The 21,155-nt window shown below is 37.5% G+C and overlaps 1 protein-coding gene across 1 annotated transcript in view; it reads right to left on the minus strand.

Annotated features, from left to right (window-relative positions):
• Positions 1 to 3,644: 3,644 nt before the first annotated feature.
• Positions 3,645 to 21,155, minus strand: part of LOC123557568 (potassium voltage-gated channel subfamily H member 7-like) — a 34,584-nt gene continuing 17,073 nt past the window's right edge. The window contains exons 8-14 of the mRNA XM_045349095.2: positions 20,817 to 20,969; positions 19,126 to 19,319; positions 11,353 to 11,464; positions 10,874 to 11,029; positions 9,317 to 9,397; positions 8,752 to 8,944; positions 3,645 to 8,479 (exon numbers count right to left, since the gene is read on the minus strand). Coding sequence (XP_045205030.1) covers positions 8,287 to 8,479; positions 8,752 to 8,944; positions 9,317 to 9,397; positions 10,874 to 11,029; positions 11,353 to 11,464; positions 19,126 to 19,319; positions 20,817 to 20,969 — 1,082 coding nt within the window. The 3' untranslated portion in view covers positions 3,645 to 8,286. The remainder of the gene's footprint in view (positions 8,480 to 8,751; positions 8,945 to 9,316; positions 9,398 to 10,873; positions 11,030 to 11,352; positions 11,465 to 19,125; positions 19,320 to 20,816; positions 20,970 to 21,155) is intronic.

A 21,155-nucleotide genomic window follows, 5' to 3' on the forward strand; every position in this document is an offset into this window, starting at 1 on the left:
ATTGAGCTACCGTGCTATCGAAACTTGTCGTGCTGTCGCATAATGTTATCGTAATATAGCCTCTACAGTGGATTTTGTTTGTTTGTTTGTTTGTTTTGGGTTTAACGCCGTTTTTCAACAGTATTTCAGTCATGTAATGGCGGGCAGTTAACCTAACTAGTGTTCCTGGGTTCTGTACCAGTACAAACCTGTTCTCCGCAAGTAACTGCCAACTTCCCCACATGAATTATCAGAGGTGGAGGACTAATGATTTCAGACACAATGTCGTTTATCAAATAGTCACGGAGAACATACGCCCCGCCTTTTACTTTCCGTTAAGTAAGAATGGAATCGGAAACGTCTATATTTTTCAATATATTTATCACAGACATGACGACAGATTTCGTCTGCGCCGTATATAGGTGTGTCGTTAGATTTGTTCAATAATGAAATGAAATATTGGCAGCTTCTGTCACAATAATCCCCAATTTGTATAAGACGTTGTCTAGCAGCACGTAGTAACTTGTCATGTTAACCGGATATAAGAACAATGTTCTGTGTTTAAAACACGATATTTTTGATGTAAACAAATCAGCTGGTTTGTAAACTAATCTAAATAGCATTAGTGGTTCAGTAACTTCAAAAATTATTTGACCAATAACACAATGATAAACGGAAACAAGGTTTACAAAGATTTAGTGATTCGATGTACTGTGAGGTAGATATGACGGATGAATCTGTATTTTACAAAAATGTTCCATACACTTAAATAAGGGATGACATGGTTCGTTGCCAAATACAGACAACTACGTTCTGGGCAATCTTTAAGATATGAACTACACGTGCATGTCACTTACCTGTTCTGAGTACGTGCTGTTGAAAGGTATTCTTTCTTCTAGTTCTTGGTCTGAAATATCCATTCTGTGTTGTATCAACAGTCCACTACCCTTAACAGTTTTCAAAGTCTTTAACATTTTTGTTTCATTCAGCAAGCTAAAATATAATTATCAATAAGTAAAGGTAACATCTTCTAAAAATATACTGAAATAACAGCTAACCCGTAATTTACCTTTTTGCAAATATCCTAAAAATTTATATAAAAAAAATACTCCTTTGAAAGTAAGCAGACATTTAGAACAACATGTCAATGTCATGTCAAATTTTCAAATATGTCGAATAACGTCAGAATACTAGTATAAATTTATTCATTTTACTACCTAGCCCGATTTTATGAAGTCACAAATGTACAATACAAAGTATAATAACGAGCGGATATCTCTATAAATTTTCATAAACTGAACAAAAAACGGATAAAAAACCCAACAACATAAGAATTAATACTTGACCATTTATATGGGAAAAGTAAAATCTAGCCTACACGTCTGCAACCTTAAACATGTAAATGATAGGCATCTGTATGTTTGTGACATTTGAAAAATGGGTAGAGGTCAAACGATCTTCGCAATTGTTTATTTTGTTATGTTGTTTTTTTTTCATATATTTCTATATTTATCATAATGTCCATGAACTTCAATAAATCAACTTTCGGTATTATTAAATGTATTGCCTGTTATATCGAGTATTTAAAGAACTTTTGATTAGTATATATTTTACTGATTACACAAACAGCATTTTGTCAGTCCGATTATTTGGTGCGCGAGATAAATATGTTGAACTGAACATGAGCTTCAATAGTTACACATAAAAAGAAAAAGTTCGTCTTTGAACACCATTAATATAAACATATATTTAATTAGTGTAAATGACTGCAATTTTTTAAAGCATACCGCGAGATTTATGTTAATTTTTTTAACGAAATGCAGGGAAATCTTTCATTTGTCGTCAATTATGGATAAAATAACACAACGGGATTTATAAAGTTATAGGCACTATATATCAATGATAAAATCATTCGGTCTGCAAAACATAAGATGTATTTATACATGACTCCTATAAATCACCGGTACTGACCAGTGTAAATTCAACATTACAATTTTCTAGTTGAGAGAAAATGGAAAATTAATTTCATATGTCATATGATAAAACAGTTATTGCAATAGTTCTGATATTTGCCGTATGAATGAATGCTTAAGTATGTATGTATATATTTACCTACATAATGTGCGAATGATCCCTCAATTGACAACGAAATTAAGCTAAAAGTAATAGAAGAATTACTTCCTTTTAATAATATCTTTTAAATCCAGCAACACGAATATTTGAAAGCTGCCTGTCTCAAGTGTTCAGAGATCAGTATCTTAACATAGATGAAGTTTCACGCTGTTTTAAAACTTACCTTTTGTTTCAGGTTGAAATATCTCCAAAGTTTTCAAATGCAAATGTAAAACTAGAGATTATTAAAAGAAACAGTCCATTTTTTTTAAATTTTAAACAAAGGGGAGGTAATTTCAAAATTTGATCAAAAGTAATAAAATAGTTAGAAATACTCATTTCGAGTCGGTATCTAACACTGTGAAATGGGTCTTTTTTTCCTAACAGAATATATGAACACTAAAAAATGTCACAAATCACCTTCAAACACACACCTACTAGTTTGGAATATGTCTATAATCGGTACTATTTTACTGAAAACCACTCGTACTCGTGAATAATAAAACTGTACTCCAGTTTGTCGAGTGTTTTGACCTTATTTACCAAGTTCTGTTTAATCACATTTCTCTGAACTCAATTATTGAAATGATATATGATAACTGTTTGCCAAGGTTATCGATTCCCACGCAATGCAAACATGTCATTAGTACAAAATTTTTCCTTATTAATAATCTAAACTAATTCAATAATTTCTTTTTGGCTTCTTCATGTCGTTAAGACTTCTACAAATTATCGATACAACATTTGGACGTTACTTGCGGTTATTAGTTTGTCTACGATTATGTTCCTTGCTAAAGTACATTTGAATTTGATATTTATATTTATTACATGGCTCTTTAAAGATATATGGGTGGTTTATAGTTTGTGCTATTGACCACTTTATAGTTCAACATCAACGGACTTGAAAAATAGGATGAAAATTATCTATGATGTCATGTTTTAGACACATATTGAATGGCTTCCCGGTCACTTGCCAAAACTATTGTCGAATACTATTTGAACTACTTGAAAAGAAATGTTTTATTTATTTCTCACTTACAATTTATCATCATCACCCGCATTCAAAAATGTCATAAAATGTTGATGACCATGATAACATAATAATGATGATAATAATAATAATAATAATAAGTTTCAGTATTACATGTAATTACGATATTAATCGTTATTTAACTAAAGAAGCCGGCCTAACACATGACCTTCTCACCTTCAGGTACATGTAGCGGTCGGAAGCTATATATAATGCGATTCCGGCCGTGACAGAAAATTCTTTAACAATTAGAAAATGCAGAAAATACGTAATCGCACGGAGATTGCTGATTGTCGGCAATACGGATCCACTACCTTAAACATACATGTACAACAGAATGATTTCAAAGATCAATCACTATTACTACAGAAACAAGATAACGTTTATTTGTGAACAAACAAAACAGTTAAGAAATAACCTTTAAACAGTAAGTAGTATTATAAAAAAATACCTCAGTATCAATATATTGAGAAGATAGAGGTATTTGCAAATCGTTAAAATAAAGAAAAGTACTGGTCTTTAATCGCTTTTTAACATTTGCATGATCTTCATTTCCAAATGTAAAAACATATTGAATCTTTTATTTATTTACCATACTAATATACTGTCTTACTCAATTATTTCGTTTGAAAATTACAGAGTCAAACAAAAGGCAATGTTTAAAGCAGAGCCTGGGGTTACAAAACTTTATACACCACTCTCAAAACTCTTGATTCTGACTGGTTAGTCGCGAGCTCAATCTTGAAATTAACCAATGGCATCATTTCAGTCTTAGACAGGCCTCTGAAATTAGTAGTCTGCTACTCAGACGAAACCCTGCTGTTGCGAATTGAAGAATCAAGAAAATTACATACAATTTACAATGTTAGTTAAAATCATCTTAATTGTTAGACTGCTACATACAAATAGTTACTTTTATTTATATAATTATGATATAATAAAGCATTCAGTTTAAACTTACTTTTAAGAAATCCAAGAAAACTAATTGACGTTGCACCTACTTCGTTAATCCATAACTCTATATGTGATACAAGAATTTGACACTAATCACAAACATGTATTTATTATTTTTGAAACTTAAAATAGCAAAATGCGAAAAAAATGTAGCAGTACAATTATAGCACATCCATTGGGAGAATGTTAAGTTAAGAAATGGTCTTACGCTGAGAAAATGCTGATTGGAAATCTTGATTGATTTATAGTAACTAACGTCTATGTAAATGTGATCTTAAATTTCTCCTGTCTGTTTATTCGGTTCGGTTATTTTGTACCACAGAGAAATATCAATATCACTTCTTATACCTTCGTCAGTATGTTTACATAAAACCTTAACCTTTGTGATAAAAAATATTGTCTGTAATTTTTCAATCGGAGAAATGTCATAATTTGTCTGTCATGTTGTTTCATCATCCTCCACTTGGCATGTTGTTGTATCGTCACCCACTTGTCTTGTTGTTTTATCGCCCTCCACTCGTTATGTTGTTGCATCGTCCTCTACTTGGCATGTTGTTTCTTCATCCTCCACTGGTCTTGTTGTTGCATCACCATCAACTTGTCATGTTGTTTCATCGTCCTCCATTTGGTAGTGTTTTTTTTTTCATCGTCCTCCTCTTGTCATTTTGTTTCATCGTCCTCCACTTGTCATGTTGCTGCATCGTCCTCCAATTTCATGCTGTGCATCGTCCTCCACTTGATATGTTGCCGCATCGTTCTCCACTTGTCAAGATTTTGCATCATCCTTCACTTGTTATGTTGTTGCATCGTCATCCACTTGTCTTGCTGTTGCACCGTCCTCCACTTGGCATGTTGTTTCATCGTCCTCCAGGTGTAATGTTGCTGTATCGTCCTCAAACTGTCATACTGTTTCATCATCCTCCGCTTGTCATGTTGTTGCATCGCCATCCACTTGGTATGTTGTTGAATCATCCCACACTTGTCATGTTGCATTGTCCTCCATCGTCTTTGTACCGGCTAGCATCTTTTTTCAGCTGCTATCAGTTAAAAATTAAACAATCAACCAGAATTCATGGCATATAAAGTACACAATCAATAGATTTAATTACCTATTTCATTTCGGTTTAATTTCAAATTATTTAAATTAATATAAAGTTATTCACTGTACGGCAATAAATCATTATTTCAGATTCACATATACCAATCAACTTTTCGTTATAGGCAATTGATGCTAGGATGGTCTTAGATGCCCAAGCACCAATTAACTTTTCGATATAGGCAGTGAAACTGACGGGAATAGGACCCTCCAAATTCCGCGAATTTACAAGCGGGCTCAGGAAAAATAGTAAATTTGGGTTGAAATTAGGGACTCCGATTTTTGGCATGCAGTTGATGCTAGGAGGGTCCTAGATACCCAAGCACCAATTAACTTTTTAATATAGCAGTGAAACTGACGGGAATAGGACCCTTCCTAATCGGCGAATTTTCCTACCAGGGGTTTCAGGAAAAATAGCAGTTTTGGGTCAAAATTTCGGACCCCGATTTATGGTACGCAATTGAGGCTAGGATGGTCCTATATGCCGAAGCACGAATTAACTTTTCCATATAGACAGTGAAACTGACGGGAATAGGCCTCTCAAAAATCGGCGAATTTTCCTACCAGGAGGTTGAGGAAAATAGCAGTTTTGAGCCGAAATTTCGGACCCCGATTTTCGGCATGAAATTGATGCTAGGATGGTCCTAGATGCCATAGCACCAATTGACATTTCGTTATAGGCAATGTACTGACGGGAAAGTGAACTTCCCAAATCGGCGAATTTCCTAAACAGGTGGTCAGAAAAAATAGCAATTACAGGTCGAAATTTCGAACCCCGATTTTTGGCAGGCAGGTTATGCTCGGATGGTGCTAGATATCCAAGCACCAATTAACTTTTCGATATAGACAGTGAAACGGACGGAAATAGGACCCTTCCAAGTCGGCGAATTTTCCTACAAGGGCTGTCTGGAAAAAAAGCAGGTTTTTTTATCGAAATTTCTGACCCAGATTTTTGGCATGCAATTAATGCTACGATGGTCCTAGAAGCCCAAATACCAATTAGCTTTTCGATATAGGCAGAGAAATTGACGGCAGTGGGACCCTACCATATCAGGGGGCGAGCGGGGGGTCGGGGGCAAGAATAATACCAGGTTGGGGCCGAAATTTCTGACCCCGATTTAGGGCATGGAATTTATAATAGGATGGGCCTAGATGCCCAAGCGCCAATTAACCTTTCAATATGGGCAGTTAAACTGACGGGAATAGGACCATCCCAAACTGGCGAATTTTCCTACCAGGCGGGGTCAGGAAAAATAAAAGTTTCGGGTTGAAATTTCGGACCCCGATTTCTGGCATGCAATTGATGCTAGGAAGGTCCTAGATGCCAAAGCATCAATTAACTTTTCGATATAGGAATTGAAACTGACGGGAATAGGACCCTTCCAAATCGGCGAATTTTCCTACCACGGATGCAAGGAAAAATAGCCGTTTTGGGTCGAACTTCGGATCCCGATTTTTAGCAGGCAATTGATGCTAGGATGGTCCTACTCGCCGAAGCACCAATTAACTTTTCGATATAGGCAGTGAATCTGACGGAAATAGGATCCTTCCAAATCTCAGAATTTTGTGTGGGTGGGGATGAGGCTCAGGAAAAATAGCAGTTGTGTCGAAATTTCGGTTTTTGGCATGCAATTGATGCTAGGATAGTCCTAGATGCCCAAGCACCAATGAACTTTTCGATATAGGCAGTGAAACCGACGGGAATAGGAACCTCTCAATTCGGCGAATTTTTCTTCCATGGGTGTAAGGAAAAATAGCAGTTTTGGGTCGAACTTTCGGACCCCGATTTTTGGCATGCAATAGATTCTAGGATGGTCCTAGATGCCAAAGGACAAATTAACTTTTCGATATAGGCAGTGTAACTTACGGGAATAGGACCCTCCCAAACCGGTTGAATTTTCCTACCGGAAGGATCAGGAAAAATAGCAGTTTGGGATCGAAATTTCTGACCCCAAGTTTTGACACGCAATTGATGCTAGGATGGTCCTAGATGCCCAAGCACCAATTATCTTTTCGATATAGGCAGTGAAACTGACGGGAATATGACCATCCCAATATGGCGGATTTTCCAACCAGGAGGGTCAGGAAAAGTAGCAGTTTTGGGTCGAAATTTCGGACCCCGATTTTTGGCATGCTGTTAAAATTTAGATTTTCAATTCATGACTCTTTCCAAGCGACTACTCAGTATCGATGGTCAGTCTTAATTGGAATTTAATCTTTCAGTACTTTTAAGTACTAGTAAATCTAGCTGTCAAATTTCAATATGAAACCCAGCTTAGACCGAAAATTGTTTCGCTTGTTTATTCTGCTAGAATTATTCTGCTATTCTGCTATTCTGCTGGAGTTATTCTGCTATTCTTCTAGATTAGGCTAATGTTAATTGTGCGAGGTAATACCGGTATGCGAGACGTACAATGTACAAAGTGGTTTTCTAACAAAGTATGGTTACATGTTTACCGCAAAAATAGTCTTAGCCTAATTTTAATTGTCATACAGATGCGAGGTAAAATGAAAAAGTTATTGTGCTATTCTGCTATTCTACTGGAGTTATTCTACTATTCTGCTATTCTGCTGGAGTTATTCTGCTTTTCTTCTGGAGTTAATCTGTTATTCTGCTGGAGTTATTATGCTATTCTGCATGCTAGAGTTATTCTGCTATTCTTCTAGCTTAGGCTAATGTTAGTTGTGCGAGGTAATATGCGAGACGTATAATGTTTAAAATCGGTCTAAAAGTTGTTCTTTCAACTGACAAAAATGGTTTTCGAACAAATTATGGTTACATGTTTACCGCAAAAATAGTCTTAGGCTAATTTCAAGTAAAATGAAAAAGGTTATTATGCTATTCCGCTGGAGTTATTCTGCTCTTCTGCTATTCTGCTGGAGTTATTATGCTATTCTGCTAATTTCTCAGAGATGATAGGCAATACGTTTTTGACTGTCTAATATAAACTAAGGTTTCACATTCAAAGCGTTACAATTTCTTAAAACATTTCGCGAGATGATTTGGAGATTTGACTATAGATCATTTATGGTGAAGATTAAAACTTGCACGCTGCACATTTCTAAAGAAATGTTTTCAGCAGTCAATGAAAAACATGCACACTCTTAGGTGGAGTCACATTTTATCGAGAAGTCTCGCGAGATCATTTGGAGATTTGACAAGTCGAGGACCTCGCCTTATGCAATGCGTTGTGGGAGGGCGAACTGGTTCCGGTGCTTTCTCTCTAGGCATGGTCGGTTTCTGCCCAAGCAACAGCAGTATCTTGTCTACAGTATCACAGAGCTGGTTTTCGAAATTTTGCATTCGACTGGAAAAAAAGGAACAGTTAAAAGTTAAATCCGCTGACATAATGTTCATAGAACTGACACTAGTAAATGAAATATAAATGCATTTGTAAGATGTACTTGAGAAATAAATGCTAAAAATGAGAAAGCACATTTTATCTGTAAACATCAACTAACAGATTATATATTAAATTTAATACAGTTGAACAATAGCAGCAAGTTACATGAATCCCTACAATAACATGAACGGAAAGGGAACTCGTAGATCTTAAAACTGCAAGTTATTTTCGTGTACTTTGCTAAATGGTTGAGTTTGCCGTCGATTTCCTCGAAGTTTGGCTGTGACGGTTGTCTTACTCTTCCGGGTTGCGCTGTACCACCAGCTTCCAAGGAATGCGGACGACTACTAGAGGGCGCTCCACTGTCTGATGTTTCTAAGGACAACCTGTTACTTCCGCCGGAAACGGACTGTGGCATTGACGTACTTGCTGAAATTTAATCGAGAAATTTCAACATTAGTTTTCTGACTTTTTAATTTTTAAAAACAATACTTTTCAAAATTTTTACTTTTCGCTTCTATTATAATATCAGCAGAATTCCTCTTTCATCTAGCGTTGTCCGGTTTTGAGAAGAAATTGGGCATACTTATACATAATTTGACTGTGACAGCCTCGGGTGTTTTCTGCTACGAACAAAACATAGGATCTGGATACGGACAAGTAAACCAGTATCATATAATATGAGAATGAACATCAAAATAATTTGTCTTAATTATACATGCATGAAAGAAACTGTTATATACACATTTTTTCACGAATGTTCGACGATTACATGTTCTATAAACAGACGACATCACTTACTTGTACCGGCTGACGTTGTGCGACTGTGCCCGGGTGAAGGCCCGGAATGTTTGTTGTGGTTTCGCATTTTTACACTTGTACCTGAATAAAATTTAGATTTGATAATTAAATGTTAAAACCTGAAAATCATACAACATTTCAGCGAAGACAACAATCCATCAAAAAGAAACAATATTTCGAAACTGCCGTATCCAGGAAACTAAACCCTACTTTAGTGTATGACTGACATTTACACAATATACAAGGACAAAGAAAAGCGATAGATAACAAAGACAAACAAATAATGAAAGTAGCACAATGTCACACCATCATGGAACAGTCAGAGGTAAAACAACTTCTGGAGTGTTTATACCAGTTAACTGTGCACATCAAACCTTACTCAGTACGCACAAAACCTCGCACAGGGCGCTCCAGACCTAACACAGTGCCCACCAGACCTTGCACAGACCAGACCTAACTGGGTGCGAACACAACACACAGTGCATACAAGACTCGTAACGCAGTGTGTACCAGACCTAAAACAGTGCGCACACAACCTTGCACAGTGCGAATCAAACCTTACACAGAGTGCATCAGTACTAACGCAGTGCCCACCAGACCTAACGTACTGCGCACCAGACCCAACGTGCTGCACACCAAACATTACACAGCGCGAATCAAACCTAACGCAATGCGCACTAGACATAACGCAGTGCGCACCAAACCTAACACAGTGCGCATCAGACCTAACGCAGGACGCACCAGACCTAACGCAGGGTGCACCAGACCTAACGCAGTGCGAACCAGACCTATTAACGCAGTGTGCACCAGTCCTAACATAATGCGCACCAGACCTTGCACAGTGCGAATAAAACCTAACCTAGTGCAAACTAAACCACGGCCTCGCAGCTTACAGGATATCTTAGGGTAAATGACCCGTAATGAAAATCGGCAAATCATCTGTATTCTCCGTAAATTATATTGCTTTTCCTCGGTTTTTACGACAAACCACGTGTGTTTTGAGCTACATTTATACATGAAGAATGTCTAGTTGCCAAATGAGAACACGCATGCACACGGGATTTGCAGAGTGTCATTACGGCTTCACTACCGTAAACACTAAACAACTTCGGTAAATACTAAATAACCATAAAGACAACCCAAAGAACCATATACGCATGTGTTCTACTCTCTTTAAATAATATTACGTTTTTATACGTATCATAACGTTTTATAATATTACTACATACAGCGGTTGTCATTTTCCAAAATGAACGGTTGTCTTGGAAGATGTTTCAAAAAATATTTTCATACACAGTTGGTCCTACCAAGCGATATTGTTCCTATGGTAATTATTTTGTTAGCGTGAGAACGGTAGGCCTTACACGGACCCGACCAAATAAAGAATCGAGGAAAATATGTTTTTACATTGAAAGCAAACAATTGTCTGCAAATTTTGAGATACTTTTCAAAATTCTATATGTTTTGCTTCCAAGTAAACTTTCCAACTAACACTATAATATCATGTATCATTTAAATATTTTAAAATGTAAATTAGATAATCCAGAAAGTCTATACTTTTCACTGATCTGTCTTTGAACGCTGTATCTATGTCACTATACGCTTGCTCCGGAGAAATTTCGAATGCCTTACATGTCGGCTCATCTTCTCCCATCTGCGGTCCCGTGCTAGTCATTCTTCTGCGCCAGTAGGATCGCCCGCTTCGTCGAACTACTGTCAAAAGAGAACATAATTTAACTTCTTGAATAAATGAAACGTATCTTAATGTGTTTAATAATCAAGTCGGAAATTTTAACGTAATTAGATGAAGTAATTGTAATCTCTTAATCAATTGAAACTTGAAATTTAATTTGAATTTCTGTTGTTATAATGTTTACAACTGTATTATCACATTTGATTTGTTCATTTTAACAAATTCTGCATTTAGAAGAAAGTCAATCAATAAAACAAATTAAGCAGATGGAAACACAGGTGTTAAACATTGGGAGCTAATATCAATTGTAACTTAGAGTTTAATGATGTAAAACTGAACGAACCCTCTGTATCAATTTTTCGTCCTTTTGACTGCATATGCGGCCTCTTCTGACGTATAAACCTTAACGTCTCGTCATCCATTTTTGACGTCTTCCTTCTTTCAATCAAAGTTCCCTGTTAGGTAACATAGAATACTTGCTATTGTGTTTTTGTATATATTTATATGTTCACTGTGGCCTATGGCCTTCTGAATCTGAAATAAACTCATTTTCTTTTACTTCTTCAAATCATATTATACAAATTGGAAATGACAAAATCTGGATATTTGTCGTGAGTTTTTCGAAATAATTCAATTCAAATCTACGAATAAAACCAAGATGAAGATCATTTATTTACTTTGTTCAGCTATTTTAGAAATTTAGCAGGCTGTCAGAATAATTTGTATGTTTGATGTATTGATAACGTAACACATAAGCACAGATAGTGCTTGACTCCCTTTTCCATGCTATCATTGCTATAATTATTGTTGAATTGCTGTTAATAATAGAATTTGGGTCATTTATGGTTGATTTGGGTTCATTATGTGGATAGCTGGGTCCCAGCTTCGCACATTATATCATATACAAAGGTTAAAGGGAACCAGATACTTGATAGAGCAAGTACTCGTTGTAGAACGTTATGTTTAAATTTGGACCAATCAGAAACAAGTTCTAAAAATAGCACGTCTGCTGGGGTATAAATAGGTAGATGGATGACAGAGAGCTCATTCGGTATCCAGCGGTTGAAGAAGACACATCGAGGATTCAACTAATAATTTATCCCAGTACCTTGATAGGGAGACTATTGCAGTAACCCTGTCAGGGCGGATAAATTATTAAAAAGAAGATTTTGGAAGTTTATAGACTAAAGAAGAGTTGCAGAATTTCAATAAGGTTTCGAGCTATAGGGCCAGCGCATAGGAGTTTTACCTTAAGGGTAGTTGAATGCTATATACGATAGCATATATAGGCTGAGCATCGGGAAGCTGAGACAGAGACCCAGAGTTTGGTAATCTACTGAGATAGTAGGAGAGTTCCAGCTTATAGACGGTTCAGCATTATTGGCGAAGTACAGCCAAGGCATCGGGGATAATACCTATATGATAGTTGAATGCTACATATGATAGCATATAGGCGCTGAGCATCCAGGAGTCAGGGCAATCTTATAGAGTTTGAGAGGACAGAGGCCGAGCATCTATGCGATAGGACTCGTATGTTGTTGATTCAAAGACATTGTCTGACGGGAACTTCAACAAAAAGACCAGTCAAGTATAGAGTCTCCAGCCTATAGGAGTTTGAGCTAATCATTTTTAATTGAAGATTGTTAGTTTGAAACATTTAGTGATTTGCCTGATTCCTGAAATTGTCTAGCTCATAATAAGAAATCATTTACGAATCATTGGTACACGAATCATTTAGGCAAGGTAGCCAGAGGAAAATTCTATATTTGAGATATTTGGTCTCACCAGCTCTACGTTTTAACAAAGGACAATCTACATCGTTTGTCAGCTAGTCTAAGACATAGTCACCTTAGCGATTGGACCCAAACCATTGTTCAAGATACTAAAGGCGTAGGCACTTCCCTGGGTCATATAATCAGTATCCTGACAATTTGGGGGCTCGTCCAGGATCTATATCCAAGGAGGTACAGAGACTAGTGGTTTTAACGTTCTGTTGGTGTACCACAAAGCACTGTGACTGAGGGTAGCCTGAGCTATATATATTTTACTTCCAGCATTAGTTCAAACGTAAGGTTTTAAGATGGACTACGATAGATGGGTGGCGATGGGAGAACGAATGGGCTTTTCAGGTTCCGAGCTTAGTGATTATGTGGATAGAAAAGAGAAGGAGTATACTGAACGTGAGGAACGTATGTTGAGACGGGAAGACGAGAGACACAGACGAGATGAGGAAAGGCGGCGTCATGATGATGAACAACGGAGGTTGGAGGCTCAAGAAGCTGAGAAGAAGAGACTGTTTGAGCTTGAGCAGGCCGAGAAGTTACGCCATTATGAGGAAGAACAGGCTGAGAAGAAAAGATTGTTTGAGATTGAACGTTTGAGGGAAGAACGAGCTTTGAAGGAACAGGAGTTGGAGATGCTTAAAATAAAGGCTGATGCCGGAGCTTTGGGAGCTGATAAAGGTGCTGAGCACTTAAGCAGTAAAACATTGCGGCCAAGGCTTCCGAAGTTCGAGGAAAGTAAAGATGATATGGATGCATACCTCGAGCGATTTGAGCGTTTTGCAAAAAGCCAGGGATGGAAAGAAGAAACATGGGCTGTGAGCCTCAGCTCATTACTTACAGGAAAGGGCCTGGACGTATACACAAGCATGCCTCCAGACCATGCAAATGACTACCCAGCATTGAAGAAAGCAGTGCTGAAACGTTATCAGTTGACAGAGGAAGGTTTTAGATTGAAGTTCAGAGAATGCAAGCCAGAGCGTGGTGAAACTGTTTTCCAGTTTATGGCAAGGCTGGACAGGTATTTCAGTCGATGGACAGAAATGGCAGAAGTTGACAATACGTTTGTAATGCTGAAAGACCTTATGATCAGAGAACAGTTCATCCAAACTTGTTCCAAGGACCTTGCTTTATTCCTAAAGGAAAGAGTTGCAAAGTCGAGAGCTGAGATTACACAGTTGGCAGAACAATATATTGAAGCTCATGGCGGCTCTATCACATCTAACAGGATGAATAGAAGTAATTTGTCATGCAGCAAGGAGCTACAGCCTTCGACCGAGGTTCAGCCAATGTCCCAGCCTACACAAAGAGAAAAGCCAGCTTTTAAGAAGCCAATATGTTTCATATGTAATAAGGAAGGTCATATAGCACGAGAATGCAGAGACCTATCCAAGAGGAAGGTAAGCGGTGCAGCTTTAGCTAGTAGGGGATCCTACGAGGAAAGACAGAGAAATAGGCATGGAACGCAAGAGTCTACACTCACAAACTGGAGAAAGGAAGGTCAAGCACAGAAAGACAGAAAGGCTGATGACAGAAACGTTTCAGCTTCATGCATAGCTGTACCATTATATGACAAAAAAGTAAAAGAGAACATAGAAGATGGACGACTTATATTAGGAGATGGACAATCCGTTTCGGTCATAGCAAGCACCTGTACCATTCAGTCAGCAACAAGTAAAAGGAACTTGGTATTGAAGAAAGGATATATAGGTGATATAGAAGTTCAGGTGTTGAGAGACACAGGCTGTGAGTTAGCGGCTGTCAGGAAAGGCCTTGTGTCTCAGAGTCAAATGTTAGATAAGCAATATCTTATGGTTGCGATTGATGGACGTTCAAGGACAGTTCCTGTAGCAAAGATACAGGTTGATACACCATATTTTATAGGTGAAGTTGAGGCAATGGTTTTGTCGACCATAACATGTGATTTGATAATCGGAAATATAAAAAGAGTTTCAGATAAACCAGACAAAAACTGGAAAACCCGAGATGAAAGACAGTCTTCATCCGGCGAAGATATTGCTGCAACTGGGATGACGGAAACCCAACACGTAATAAATGTAGGTATTACAGAACCCTCTGAGGTTTGCGAAGTCAAAGAGCAAACGTTTAATGTTGAGCAAATGAAAATTGCTCAGAAAGATGATGAGACGTTACAGAAACTTTGGACTTATGCTAAAGATAAGGCGAAACTGAAAACAAAAAGAGGTTTCAGGTTTCATTATGAAGTGAAGAAAAACGTATTATATAGAATCTTCGAGAAGAAGAAGGGAAGAGTTGTTAAACAGATAGTAGTCCCAACACAGTTCAGGAGAAGTGTTATGACATTAGCTCATAAGTCAATAGCCAGGGGACACTTATCAGCTAAAGAGACACTTGATAAAATACGAACGAGTTTTCACTGGCCAGGCATCACAAATGAAGTAACAAGGTTTTGTCGGTCATGTGATGGATGCCAGAAAGATAAGACTGACCTGTCATCAAAGAGCAGTTACGGTAGACATGGTTTGCAAGAATACAGGCATCATGATAGAACAGAAAGAAACTGGAGACAATCTGATGACAGACCAGAGTCTCGCAATTTTGATGATCAAGGATTCAACCGATATCATGGGAGGTCATCTATTAAGTACATAAATAGAGGACCACGCTGTGATATCAGAAAGCGTATGGATAGAAATATTAACAGGCGAGATGACAGGGGTTATAAAGACCATGGCCCAAATAAATCTGAGCATGAGAAGTCATGGGGACAAAATGACATGAGAGATGATCTCGGTAAAGGGTTTATCCGTAGGTCTGACAGGAGCTATCATGCAAAAGGAGGTTTTCGCGATAACAATTATCATGTCGACAGAAAAGATGACAAATACTCTTACGATCAGAGAAACAAATGAATATCATTCATGATAATAGAAATATAAAGGTCAGATGAACGTTGTATGATATTCTTGAAATCATATACTTTATTTTGAGTCTTTTAGAGATGTTTGATCTTTGATACTGACTTAATCAGTATATTAGTGAATGTATGTTAATAATAGCAGTGATACATGATTTGTAAAAATCGAGAAATAGTAAAAAGAAAAGGAGATTTTGTTTTGTACACAAATTATTCCTTAAGTGTTTGAAAAACTAAAAGTATTTTCTTGAGAAGGGGGCTATTGTCAGAATAATTTGTATGTTTGATGTATTGATAACGTAACACATAAGCACAGATAGTGCTTGACTCCCTTTTCCATGCTATCATTGCTATAATTATTGTTGAATTGCTGTTAATAATAGAATTTGGGTCATTTATGGTTGATTTGGGTTCATTATGTGGATAGCTGGGTCCCAGCTTCGCACATTATATCATATACAAAGGTTAAAGGGAACCAGATACTTGATAGAGCAAGTACTCGTTGTAGAACGTTATGTTTAAATTTGGACCAATCAGAAACAAGTTCTAAAAATAGCACGTCTGCTGGGGTATAAATAGGTAGATGGATGACAGAGAGCTCATTCGGTATCCAGCGGTTGAAGAAGACACATCGAGGATTCAACTAATAATTTATCCCAGTACCTTGATAGGGAGACTATTGCAGTAACCCTGTCAGGGCGGATAAATTATTAAAAAGAAGATTTTGGAAGTTTATAGACTAAAGAAGAGTTGCAGAATTTCAATAAGGTTTCGAGCTATAGGGCCAGCGCATAGGAGTTTTACCTTAAGGGTAGTTGAATGCTATATACGATAGCATATATAGGCTGAGCATCGGGAAGCTGAGACAGAGACCCAGAGTTTGGTAATCTACTGAGATAGTAGGAGAGTTCCAGCTTATAGACGGTTCAGCATTATTGGCGAAGTACAGCCAAGGCATCGGGGATAATACCTATATGATAGTTGAATGCTACATATGATAGCATATAGGCGCTGAGCATCCAGGAGTCAGGGCAATCTTATAGAGTTTGAGAGGACAGAGGCCGAGCATCTATGCGATAGGACTCGTATGTTGTTGATTCAAAGACATTGTCTGACGGGAACTTCAACAAAAAGACCAGTCAAGTATAGAGTCTCCAGCCTATAGGAGTTTGAGCTAATCATTTTTAATTGAAGATTGTTAGTTTGAAACATTTAGTGATTTGCCTGATTCCTGAAATTGTCTAGCTCATAATAAGAAATCATTTACGAATCATTGGTACACGAATCATTTAGGCAAGGTAGCCAGAGGAAAATTCTATATTTGAGATATTTGGTCTCACCAGCTCTACGTTTTAACAAAGGACAATCTACATCGTTTGTCAGCTAGTCTAAGACATAGTCACCTTAGCGATTGGACCCAAACCATTGTTCAAGATACTAAAGGCGTAGGCACTTCCCTGGGTCATATAATCAGTATCCTGACACAGGCTAAAGGTTAATTTACCACGGTTCATCGTTTGGATGCTTCAGTATTTAACCACTCAGGCTAACGCCCTTGTGGTTCAATTCCTACGCATCTGAACATTGAACAGTGATAAATTAGACAAAAAACAACTGGAAGGCATTGGTTTTTTTGCTAAATGATTTAATTACGCCCCTAGCAGTGGCCATAGAAAAACTCTGACTTTATACGTGTACATTAAATGTGTTCTATGGTCTAAAAATATTCACAATATAACAACATACGTCCAAGTACGGGTTTACAGCCTTGGATGAGCAGTGTTACGAGAATAAAATAAAGACTTGATTGAAAACCCCAAACTCAAAATATATGTGTGTGTGTGCGCGCGCGCGTGTGTGTGTGTTCGGGTTTAACGTCTTTTTCAACAATTTTTCAGTCATATAAACGACGGTGTCTACATGTAGCAGTGAGCACAATGCCCAACTTTATAGTGTTGCCTCACTGGAATATCATGCCGTAGACACGTGGCATGATACCCAACCCAGCCACATTATACTGACACCGGGCTGACCAGTCCTAGCACTATCCTCTTAATGCTGAGCGCCAAGCGAGGGAGCTACTAGTACCATTTTTTACGTCTTTGGTATGACGAGGCCGGGGATTGAACCCACGACCTCCCGCACTCAAAGCGGACGCTCTATCACTAGGCTACCGAGGCGGTGCATTCGGCCTCTGTTGTATGCAAAATCAAAAAGTAGTTTCACTTTTAGACGTAAATGAATTTATTGTGTCAAATTATGGACAAAAATTATGTCTAGAAAAGGTCAAGTACAACATATCAAAACAGTTAAAAACAAGAGCTGTCTCCATAGGATGACACATGCCCCCGATGGCACTTTAAATGAATAGTTATGGCCGATGTTCGAGTTTAGGACCTTTGACCTACGGAGCTGGGTCTTGCGCGCGACACGTCGTCTTACTGTGTCACACATTTATGCGTAGTTATTTTAAAATCCATGCATGAATGACAAAGATATGGACCGGACACGCCCATCAATGCACTATCATGAAAAAAGACCTTTAACATCTAAGTGTGACCTTGACCTTTGAGCTACGGACCTGGGTCTTGCGCATGACACGTCGTCTTACTGTGGTACACATTCATGCCAAGTTATTTGAAAATCCATCCATCGATGACAAAGATATGGACCGGAAACGCCCATCAATGCACTATCCCTTAATGTCTAAGTGTGACCTTGACCTTTGAGATACGGACCTGGGTCTTGCGCGCGACACGTCGTCTTACTGTGGTACACATTCATGCCAAGTTATTTAAAAATCCATCCATCGATGACAAAGATATGGACCGGACACACCCATCAATGCACTATCCCTTAATGTCTAAGTGTGACCTTGACCTTTGAGGTACGGACCTGGGTCTTGCGCGCGACACGTCGTCTTACTGTGGTACACATTCATGCCAAGTTATTTGAAAATCCATCCATCGATGACAAAGATATGGACCGGAAACGCCCATCAATGCAATAACCTTTAATGTCTAAGTGTGACCTTGACCTTTGAGCTACGGACCTGGGTCTTGCGCGCGACACGTCGTCTTACTGTGGTACACATTCATGCCAAGTTATTTGAAAATCCATCCATCGATGACAAAGATATGGACCGGACACGAAAAATGCGGACAGACCGACAGACTGACAGACCGACAGACCGACAGACAGACGGTTCAAAAACTATATGCCTCCCTTCGGGGGCATAAAAATGCCTTTTGAACAAAATATCTATGATAGCGATAAAAACGACTGAATGACTTGATACGTTTGAAATATCTGAGATATCTTGTTTATTTCAGAATGTAAAACAAGCCCTGTTCATTTCTTTAAAGTTTGGAACAATTTTGAATTTGAGATTATGTCATAACTATGATGGATTTGATAGTTACAATTTTATACTTACCCGTTTAAGATTAAATGTCACTTGTATTTTATCCATGAATTCTTTTGAAAATTCTGGGTATGTATGCAGAGTTTCTTTCAGTACGTGTAACTCTATCTTGTTAATATCACAGTAACTAAGGGCACGTACAAAGTAGAATGATTTTCCCGAGCATTCCAAGTCATTGAGATCACCGCCAAATATATCATCTTTACCTGAAATGAAATAAAAAATGTATGTTGTAAGATTCAAGGTACGCCGTTGTGCATTAATTCTTTCAGAAGAACCAGAGCTTCTCACAAACTACACCCCGACACCAACACCCTATCCCTCGGCCCCACCCCTACCTAACCTCCTTTGACAAGTTCGATTCACTTATGTATTTATATTGATAATAAATCAAACTTTTAAGACAGTCTATTCTCTTCGTACTTTTGTTATAACTCATTCTTTGCCTTTTATGTTTAACAGGTAATTTCGGCAAGTTTTCGAAAGGTTTTCGACGAAATTGGACACTAATACCAATTATTTCTATCAAATGTCCATTCTATCACTTGTCGTATTCGATCAAATGTCCATTCTACCAATTGTCTTATTCTATCATAGCACCACACCCCGCCTTAGTGTACGCCACAATTAATCTATCAAATCAATATACAATATGACTGAATGCAAGTTTAACCTAACTGTTAAACGGTTTGATTTTTTTCGGCGTAGCTGTCTAAGCCAGCTTTTGACCTACTTAAAGAACCACAAAAATTGTAAATTTACAGCTCTTCGAACAACAAAAGCAGCTGGATTGGACAGAAATGAAAACTAGTACATGCATACTTTTAATTGTCGGTAATAAATATACTGTTTCACACAAAGTTTCGTTACATTTAAACAGAATATTACGTACTAGATACAGCTGATATTGTCTCTAATGACGTTTATCAGTGAAGCACAAAAGATTACTGTAGGCACATGTACCAGATTGATGATAGGGTTTTAATGACATGAATCTTAGAACTTTTAAAAGTACTATTTATGTATAGTGTAGTCGACGGTTATGGTGAGCTCGTCTATCTCTGTAAACTCTGGAATGTACTTGCGGATTGATTTCCACCGCTTGATTAAACTAATAGTAATAAATGCCGTGAAGATGACTCACAAAATGCCGTCTTTTCGCTGATATATCTACTGAACAGTGTAAGAAATGCATTATTAATTTAAAACTGCACAGGATTATTCGAACTCTTCTGTAAAGCGTCATATAATGTATTTCTTATGTAAACAACGCGCGGGAGACTGACAATTTTAGATATTTTACTGAAACTTCACATGGTTAAAGAGGACATTCCAAGAAAGCATGCACAGTATGAAAAAATAACTGTATTGTTATACTGCTATATCCACACTGAAATTCAACATTTTCAATACATTAAATCCCCGCCAATGGCGAATATATTTTTGTAAAGATATTTCTGGCTTACTGTGTGATAAGTATAGCTTTTAAAAATTGAATGTCAATTTCACAGTTAATTGATATATTCATAACACCGAAAGATGATGCATCGTCGAATATCTGACAAAAATGATGGAGGGAAGAAGGGGGAATTCTAATGAAATCTAATTTCTTGATTTGTCCAAACGTTCTGGTTCATATTGACTAATTTATTTGAATATTACGTGAAAGAACATTTAAATTTAAATCAAGCATTTAAACTTACCTAGTATCGCCATTACATTATCTTCTGTCACAATCTCCAAGGAACCGCGTGCAATAAAATAGAGTGCGGTCAGTATATCACCCGGATGTATCAATGTGTCGCCAGGGGGCGCATGTGTTGTTTTAAACTGTATAGATAAGGCACGAAGGCATCCTAAAAAGAAAATATTTTATTTTCAGTGGTATTCGATTTCATTTGTTATTGTTAAATATATTAAAGCTAACCGGTTCATAATTATGTAACAAAGTAAATAAGTTCATTAAGATTAATAAATGCAATTAACAGCTACTCAAATTTTGATTTTTTGGCTACGGTCGCTGACTCCAAATCACTTGCAAT

This window comes from Mercenaria mercenaria, chromosome 5 (assembly GCF_021730395.1).
Source record: "Mercenaria mercenaria strain notata chromosome 5, MADL_Memer_1, whole genome shotgun sequence".
NCBI lineage: Eukaryota > Metazoa > Mollusca > Bivalvia > Venerida > Veneridae > Mercenaria > Mercenaria mercenaria.